Raw genomic sequence first — 9768 nt, 5'->3', positions numbered from 1 at the left:
CAATTTGAAGACAGAGAAAAAAATATAGAATTGTTCTCCTTGTCTTCAATTGAACTTCGTGATAAAAGTCAAAACCTGAAAGCCAAACGAATTGAAAATAGGCTGACCGACGATCGTTCGTTTTCAGCTTCTGAACCGGGTTGGTTCGCAAGAACTATAGAGCTTGATGCATTTTGATACCCCTTAGAGTCACAAAATAGCATCCCAGAATACCAAAACTCACAAGTTCCACTCCGTGGCACTCAAATTTATCCATATCAGTGCCGCCATTTTGGATCCTTGCACAGTGCCCTGTACGATAACTGTACGCATAGCGCTCCGTGGTCGACAAGTCTTTAAGGTAAGTGTGTGGTGCTGTGGATAGCCTCCTGAAATCATTTACGACAGCATTTACATTGCAGTCCAGCTGCATTCGTGTAATCATTACTCACTGGTTCACGCTAAAGATCCCGGGTTAGCAGACATGCCGCACTGGTCAAATATCTCATTTTGAGGTGAGTCACCTCTCACTGCGTAAATATCCGGACAGACTAGTAATTCACTCGACGAGGGTGGTCTGTGCCTTGCTAGCGTTGCAGCGGCGAACTATGTCGCTTAGAGCTTAGGCAGATATTTTTCTCCTTACACTGTATGTATGTATGTATGTATTTCTGGCGGCAATTGCCCTTTTTAACGAGCGTCTATAAAATAGACATGCCATTAAAGAAAAGAAGATAAAGAGAAAGATAATGAAAAGGAACTAGAAAGTCTGAGAAATGGTTCGTAGGCACTCTGAAGTATCACGAGTGGACTTTCCACCATGCCTCGAGCCTTCTCTTTGAGCACATCACATGTTTGTTCTCCTCCGTAAAACCGAGGGCCTGCTCAATGCGGGTGCCGACGTCTGTCGCAGGTACGATTGCCGGACACTCAAGGAGCAAATGTTGGATAGTTTCTTCTACCTCACCACATGCACTGCACACGGTTTCGGTCACGTTCACATCGTACCGATGCCTGTAGATGCGGGTGCGTAAGGCACCACCGCGGGCCTCGGCAAGGAGTCGGCTGCCCAGTGTGTTTCCACACCAGCGGACGGCAGCGATGTTGGTCTTGAAAGTCGCGTATAGGTGCATGCTGGAATGTTCTTCCCTGTCGGCTCTCCACCGATTCGTCTCGGCGGTGTTAATTTGTCCTCTCACCTTCGCAACCCAATCTTTCTTTGTAGAGGGCTCGTCGCTCATCGAGAAGGCGCCGTACTTTGTCCCAAGTCGATTGGTACGCCTCCTCCATGTCGTGTGTAGGTTCTTTAAATGAATGTATAAAAAAACCCTTCGTGCCCAGCGATCTCCGTCCATATGTCGCAGTCGGGCGTAATACTCCAGCTTGCTGCTGGCCTTCCGTGCCTCAAACGAGGACCAGCCAAGGTCACCTTGTACAAGTTGATTAGGCACTCTCCCGTGACATCCCAGCGCCTGGCGGCCGATCTCTCTTTGTCGTCGTTCAAGGTATTCCCTAATTTCGCTGGGGACAGATGTAACAGTATTGGCGAAAGTGAGGCCTGGTACAGCGACAGCTTTCCACAGTTCCCGGTTTATTAAATAACTGTCGCAGCTCCACAGGCTCTTTCGACGAAGCCAGCACTGAGTCGCTGGCTTTTTTTTTTTTTTCGCACTTTTGGCGCATGCGAAAGACCGTCGTAAAAACGGAGCAGCATTTCATCGATTTATTTACAACTCCGCACAAGATGTTCATGACTGGACAGGAATATGATATGATGAAACATAGTCTCAAGCTCTAGTGATAGCTTAACAATTGTTTTGCTGACCAGCTGAAGCTTGCTGCGAAGTTCAGCAATGATTTCTCCATAATGACTCTCAAGGCGCTTGCAGTCGACGCGATCTCTGGAAATGGTTAATGCAGAAAAATTAAACTGACGGTGAGTTATAAGAACGGCTTCATATGAAAACAATGACTCTCTAAATGGGAAACACCTACAATGTTTGTGCCCATACTACCTGATTAGTATGTTGCATCCTTTTCTCTCGGGGCATAAAGTCATATAACTATCTAAGATCGTGATTATATATAATGTTAGGCATTCGTGTTTTTGTGCCACAAGACAGTAAAACAGCAATGTAATACAGAAAATAATGACAACGACCTGAGAGCTCATTCACAGAAGAGTGTTTGCTGAAATTGGGTTATGAGACACCCGGAAATTTGTACTTCCAATTTCGCGTGCAAAGCTACTCCTTACATTGGTTTATACGCTTCATGCAATGTAAAGCATATTTGAATACAAAGCACTGCAATCGAAATTTCATTCAGAAGCAGCCCTTCTTGCAAGCATCGTTTGTGCCGAACCAAGCTCAGTCGAAGCGCTGCGAGGCGACAAGTGATACGCGGAGAAGACCAGTGAAATACACACACATCGCAAAGCTAGCTTCCTCCATAGGGCTTGCAATTATATCGTGTTATAACGGCAAGCCAAGTATTCCTCCCCTTCGTAGTAGCGTTGTTGCCTGACAGGAAGAGGAAGAGTCTTCTACCGCTCTCTGACCTGCTTCAGCTCCCGAAGGCCCTGAAAGCAGACACTAAGCGGCTGAAAAGAAGCGACCCGGAGTGTTGCAGCAGAAGCTGGCTTTCCACAACGTGATGGCTCATGGAGGCGACTCTATTGAAAATTCCCATATAAATAAAAAGGGCATTTCCTGTACACTTTTTTGTGGGAAGGCATACACGAAGGCTTTTCCTGTATGCATTCTTAGGGGAAGTCATACAGGAAATACTTTTATATATGAAATACTTTTATACAGGAAATACTTTACAGGAAATGCTTTTATACATGACGTCTTACTGGAACATCCCGTTTGTTTTTATTCAAGAAATCTCACAGAAAAGTATTTCCTATACACTTGCATATGGGAATAAGAAACGGGTAGCGAAATCCGGTATGGCTTCGTATGGGAGATCAAACAGGTAATGAATAGCAGCTCCTATAAGAACCATTAAAGCAAAATCCTGGTCTCTACGTTTTCTCTTCATTTCTATCCATATACTGCTGCAATTCCCTTTGTCTTAAGTTGGCATCCGGCCCTGCAAAAACCCTAACCTTAGAACGGGTTATTAACGCCGTGGCGTAGATCAGTGGTAACGCCTTCGCTTAGCACGCAGTGAACCCAGGTTCGATTCCCACGGGCGGCAGGCGGTATTCTTCAATCATTTGGCAACATCGACGATGGACGCCCTACATCGACAAATACAGTATCAACATCGGCAACACACTGCAACAAATAACATCAACAACGGACGTTATTTCCACCGCTGGGAAGAGCACATAACAGCTAACACAGTGAAACATGTTCAGTGTGCTCATGGAGGCATTACATAAGTCTCGTAAGCCGGTGGGGATATCACTAACAAGTTTGAATATATATACAGGATGTGTATGCAGGTATGGGCCCTGTATACCTATACGAGATCCTTTATGTGGATATGGGGTCTGGGACGTTTCGGTTCACGTACTTTACGGTGTACGGATTGCTGTGCGGACATATTGGTGCACGGTCATTCAAAATTTTGAGTTTTTTGTGGGGTTTTTTTCTGTTTTTTTTTTTAAGTAATATGCGCTATTTTAGCTAGAAAATAATTTTATTTTGCACTTTATAATTTTATAGATGTAGTCATCCATTTACGGTCACTTACTGATATCCTACCTAAGTGACCTTGTTAGGCGCACCACCATCCTGCGAGAGGACTGGAGACGTTGGACGTTATGTTTCGTCTGCCTGTGTCTTCTTTCCAACGTGCACCCTAAACGCATCACATTGTGTTTACGCGTTGGGCAGATACAGGCGTTCTCGGCGTTTTCTATAAGGGTATGGTCTTTAATATTGGTAATCTGCGTAGGAAAGGCCCCAACAGCAAGAAGCTTGAGAATGTTTAATATTACCCGAGGTTGTGGTAAAAGATGGGAAACTTTGTGGAACTTTGAGACGTCCTTCCTGTGTCCTTTTTCTTCCACGACGTTTCCCATCTTTTCCACAGTCTCGGGTGGTTTTCAACATGATCAACATCCACCAGCTCGCCGCCACACTCACCGTTTTTTCTTAAAGATTGAGAAGTTGTTTCTGTACGGTAACTCAGAACAATTTGGAATATTTTCAAATGTGCGAAATCGTATAGCATCGACTGTTTAGCACACATGACAGGAGAGATTAAAGCTCTTCCCATCCATCTCGCGTCGCACATTTCGTGATATAAATCGAGGCGTAAAACACATTGTTAACGTTTGCTGTCAAGCATGGTTCTAAGAGACCCTGAATATAAGCTATATGAATAATTAAAAAAAAAAAAGAACTAATATGTAAAAAAAAAGTTTCTCGGGACAGCTTCAGCAAAATCTCTTATCTGCTTTGGATACCACTCGGAAGTGCATTCAGTAGCGGAAAATAAAGCTGCCGGTTTTCGGCATAAAGCTGTTCGGTACGAAGCCGCAGCACCGACCACAACTGATGTCTCAGTTGAACAAACAATAAAAAAGGAAACAAGCCGTGCTTACAAACAAAGGCATTGACATCGAGGGGGCTGCAACCGCCGGGGCTATTGACGACCCCACCCCATCCTCAAAATAACAACTATGTTCCTTCTTGATCGGCGTGGTTGTTCCAAACCCCGAACCACTTCGTTTCCAGTTCATTGGGAAGCTCTTCACAACCACAACAATGATGTTAACATTCTCTGCAAACTCGAGAAAAAAAACTCTTAAGCTCATCACGGACGCTGTCGTCGAAATGGTCGCTTCCCGTTCGTCAAGCACAGGAAACAAGTTATCTGACAAACTACGAGAGGGGAACGTCCGCTGTCCGCATAGATCAGAGGTGGCCAGGCTGACCCGGCCAAAGAGCCGTAAACAAGACCACTAAACTTCCAAGAGCCGCCTGGAAGAGAAAAGAAGGAGGGGGGGGGGGGGGGTGCAAACTATTTTTCAGAGCAATAAAGAAAACCTAAAAGACTTGAGATAAATCTATCTTAGTCGAAAGCCGCTCAACTGTACGAATGGTAGCAGTATCACAAGACTACCAAACCTCAACCTGTTTTTTTTTTTGTTTTTTTTTATTTAAAACGCGATCATTTTCTTTTTGGGGGGAAATGCTCGTAAAACCGGGAGGGAGGCGGGGAAGGGGAGCGGGGTGTTAGGTTTATTTAAAATCCGCGAGCCGCATTTTAACACGCAAAGAGCCGCAGCTTGGCAACCCTTGGCATAAATGGTCTACGAAGAGTAGCTGGATGATGTCAGTGTCGTCATTCTCCTGTTTCTTTCAGCACTTTGAAAACAATACCATCCTGGCCTGCTAATCCAGCGAGAGAAAAAAACAACAAAAATACTAACAGTCATTTCTGAAGATAAGGCTTTGCCAGCTCTCGGCCTATGAGAGGGAGTGACATGGAGGGAAATAAACTCCACCCACAATTTAATACGTAAGTCATTTTCGCAAACTCATAGGCAGGCTGGCTCCTCGCACGACGAAAACAAAGCACTCAATCATTTATGGCTTATTACAGAATAATGTATGGGTGTGGGACCGGACATTTCATCGAACGCCGTTTCGTCGAACGCCGTTTCATCGAAGCCGTTTCATCGAATTCCGTTTCATCGAACGCCGTTTTATCGAACACCGTTTCATCGAATTCCGTTTCATCGAACGCCGTTTTATCGAACACCGTTTCATCGAAGCCGTTTCATCGAATGCCGTTTTATCGAACGCCGTCTTATCGAACGCCAGGGTGGCATTCCCGCTTCCTGAAGCTGGTCGGAGGTGCCCATCCCGGGTTCTGGAAGTTTTATACTTGCATCGCCGCAGAACATCAACTGATGGAAGACAAGCTGGAGGCGATGCTGAGTTCCCAAGAGCCTCCTCGCCAGAAGAAGGCCATAACGGCAAGAAATAAGAAGGTCCACCATTTTTATGAGAACCGACGGAGAATGGTTTGAATTCCGGAGAAAAGCTCACCGGAGAAGAGCTCACCGGAGATAAGCTCACCGGAGCAAAGCTCACCGGCCATTGAGCGTATGCGGAAAAAAGCTCACCAATTTTTTTCTTCTTTTTATATGGAGGCAGTTGGATCATGCGTAACATATATCAATTTATTAACATTAAGATTCGTCAGCTTTGTCAAAAAGAAAATATCCTTTTTTTGTAATATTTGTTAAGCTTATTGGGTATATTGCTCCCAAATTAATAATTGCGGGCGAGTGTTTTCTATGGCTTACCCTCTACGCATCGAAGCCTAACTGAAAGCTTTATGCACTTGAAGAACAAGAAAAAGGTTAAAACTTAATAATGTCTGCCTAAAACCTAAAAATCAAAACTGTAAATGCCTAAAGTCCGAAAGTGCATGCGCAACAACGCGGTGCCTGAAATTCTCTTTGAAGCTGCTGTTCACCTTTTGAAAAGAGGTATATAGTCAGTAGGATATCGAGGCTTCTTTCTTCCGCGGGCATGCATATTTTCTAGCCGTTCGTGCTGGTGTTTCCACTCGATGCCTTTGTGCGATAGTGCCCTTCTACTGCGAACCACCCATTACCTTCAGAGCTGCACACTGGCACCGTTATTACTCGTGACCTATATAATAAGTAGTCTTGTGTAATGTATCGAATAGGGCGAGTTGGTAAACGTTATACATGATGAAAACCGTTCAAACGACGACGACGAAGTGAAGACAACAAACACGACAGGACGAGGCTGTTCTCGCAGCTAGAGCTTTGTTAGTGAAATTAACGGAAAGAAAACAGCGTAGCCGACACTGATTACTTTAACAAATACCTACTTATCTATTAGGCGCTACAAAATATTTGGAGCTGAGACGGTTCACACACCGCTATTCCTATTAGCTCGCAAAGAACAAACCTCTTTATCTGACAGAGCTACCGAAGGCGCACTATCAGCTGTGAATAAATTGTTGTCTTTTCTTACCAGTGTACGATGTTCTTATTTTATACTTGCGGTTTATTTAATATACATAATGGGCGATTTCTGAGGAATTAGTAAATATGCCCAACGAACTTCAAGAATATTACAAAGACAGAGGAGATATTTTTAATGAAGTGACGAACGCGAATTGTGTTAAATTGCCACGTTTGACGCAGAATCCGCTAAGTTAAAAAAAATTCGGTGAGCTTTTCTCCGCATCTGCCGGTTTCGCGGTGAGCTTTTCTCCGCTGAGCTTATCTCCGGTGAGCTTATCCCCGGTGAGTTTTTCTCCGGTGAGCTTTTCTCCGCCGCCCACCGACGGAGCATGGCTGTGGGGGACTTTTTGAGAGCAATTGCTCATCATTTGAAACGGTGAATGGCTGTCGCACGAACAGATGAACCCCCGAAAGTTTTCAAATAAAATTTGAAGTGACGTACTTACTTTTGACTTCTTGAGTCTTGGAACTAAAAAAAAAACAAAAAAAAAACAATGTTTTGTTGTAGTTTCATAACTAGCACCTCAGCTTTAGCTGCTGCAAGCTTCGGGCAGTAAAAAAGTATCAATAGAAATACATGATAGGCTAGGAGGCTCACAGGGCTAAAGTTGTTGCGCCTGCGCAAAACCTAAGTCGCCTTCTGGCCTCCATGAGTTGGAGTGCGCTCTTACCGGGAGTGCGACTTTTTATTTATTTGTTAAAATACCCTCAAGGCCCATCGGGTAATACAGAGGGGGTGAACAGATAAGTACAATATGCGAAACAAACATCAAAATCGGTAAAAATATCCTTATAGGTTACTGCATCAAAATAAATTGTAACAGCTACAAGTTTGGACATAAAAAAAAACACCTGACGATGAGGTGGGTGAATGACACGAAAGTGCACTCGATCCGTGCATAAAAGAGCATCTTTCACACTTTTTATATATATACAAAAAAAAAACATTCGATGAAACGGCTGTCAGCGATTCGATGAAACGGCGTTCGATGAAACGGCGTTCGATGAAACGTCCATTTTTTCGATGAAACGGTGTTCGACAAAGCGGCGTTCGATGAAATGTATGCGAGTACCAAATAATTGTAATCAAATGAAATATCGATTTAAATCAAGAAAACAAGTCAAATAGATTGAATAGTAAATTTATTTCGCATGAGATCAAATATTTGTGTACTCATTTTTGTGTGAAAATAGCGGGATACGGACATTTCGGTGCAGGACGTTTCGGTGTAGGACTTCTCGGTGCGGACTTTTCGGTGCACGGACGTTTCGGTGCACGGACCTTTCGGTGCACAGACTTTTCGGTGCACGTACTTTTCGGTGCACGGACTTTTCGGTGCACTGACTTTTCGGTGCACTGGCCTTTCGGTGTAGGAAGCAAGCATAACATCTGAGGCCAGACCCAAGATTTTAACTTGAAACATCTTTTATTCACAAAACACGTGCAATAAAAAATTTAGAAGGATACGTTACGAGCAACGCCTCTGAGAAATCGAAGAGCATGGTTGCGGTCATACTCTCTAGCGAGTGTCTGCAGGCGCTCGGAAACCTTCACATACTTTGTTTCCGGCTTGAATCGCTGCCCCATCTCAAGTTCTGTGAGCCGGTGAAGCTGCATGCACTCCTCTCTTTGTAGAACCTCCAGGAACCTCCAAAGAGACGGGTGAGAGCACTGCACATGAGCCTGGAAGCCCCTGAGCCATGCTTCCACCGAGTTGGTGGTCTTGGAGTCGCACTGGAGCACGGTGTCATGGTGATTCCAGAGTTTCACTGGAAACTGTGCGTCTCGCCTTCCCCCAGCCGTTGGCCGTCCTATGAAGGTATCTTCAAAGTAATCCATCACTGGTTGCAGAGCTGAGTGTACGCTAGACGCCAGTTCGGTGAAGATATCCTCCACATCACTCCGGGGTACCATGGAAAGAGCAGGTATCATGCGGGCCTCCAAGTTGATTTAAGGATCACAGGCGTATGGTTCTTGCAGTCCTTCAGATTGAACCTTGCGATAAACGCACTGCGATAGATGAAAGAAGCACCCACGCACGTCGGATGTTGGCAAGACCGTCTTGAAAGCGTTAATGGCTGCAAGTTCGTAGTCCACTATTATGGTACTTGGCTCGCAGACCCCTCCACACTCGCTAATAAGGGCGCTCAGAGCTCGCGTGTACGTACGACAGTTTTTACCGGTTAGCAGAATATAAGCCGCGGGCAGAGCAGATCCGCCAACTTCACAATGTAGGCTGTAGACTTGAAAGAACAGTTCTGGTGCAACCTTGAATGCACCGTCGGCAAACCATTTCTTGGATGTTTGAAGAACTGCAATCATCTGCGGACTGCAGAAAATGAGGAAGCGGTCCTGATCTTGCACACCGGAGTCGAAAACAAGAAACCTCGAGCCGTCTTTCTTCGACGCGTAGTTAGCTGGAATGGCAACGTCTTCTAACCTCAAGGGTAGGGATATGGGCCTTTGCTCCTTTGCACGAACTCTCCTGCACGTAAAAAAGTTGAGATATCGTTGGCATTACGGTTCAAAACAGTGACACATGTGAATAAGAAATGCGTGCAATGTACGATTTTAAACACTACGAGGGGCTACGCCCTAAACATCTCTAGACTGTGACATAAAATAGCATACGACTAAAGAAGTAAGAAGGGGACATGACTGCTCATAGTCGTGAACTGTAGCGCGCGCCTTGTTATTTATTCTGTTTTTATGCGGAGCGCCGTCCTGTTTCCTTCTTATTTTCCTAGTCGTTTGCACTTTTTTTTTATTTGACAGTCTAGATGTTTAACCGACTAGCCCATCAGAGGTACGCGTTTAA

General features: G+C 44.7%; 1 protein-coding gene across 1 annotated transcript; it reads right to left on the bottom strand.

Annotated features, from left to right (window-relative positions):
- Positions 1-8397: 8397 nt before the first annotated feature.
- LOC115326689 lies at positions 8398-9097 on the bottom strand. The gene has a single exon (XM_029987585.3). It carries the CDS (start codon positions 8880-8882, stop codon positions 8406-8408), a length of 477 nt encoding a protein of 158 aa, XP_029843445.2. The 5' UTR covers positions 8883-9097; the 3' UTR covers positions 8398-8405.
- Between the last annotated feature and the right edge of the window lie 671 nt (positions 9098-9768).

Source organism: Ixodes scapularis, unplaced genomic scaffold, assembly GCF_016920785.2.
Source record: "Ixodes scapularis isolate PalLabHiFi unplaced genomic scaffold, ASM1692078v2 PGA_scaffold9__187_contigs__length_104089568, whole genome shotgun sequence".
NCBI classification, from domain to species: domain Eukaryota; kingdom Metazoa; phylum Arthropoda; class Arachnida; order Ixodida; family Ixodidae; genus Ixodes; species Ixodes scapularis.
This window is presented reverse-complemented; position numbering and strand designations above follow the sequence as displayed.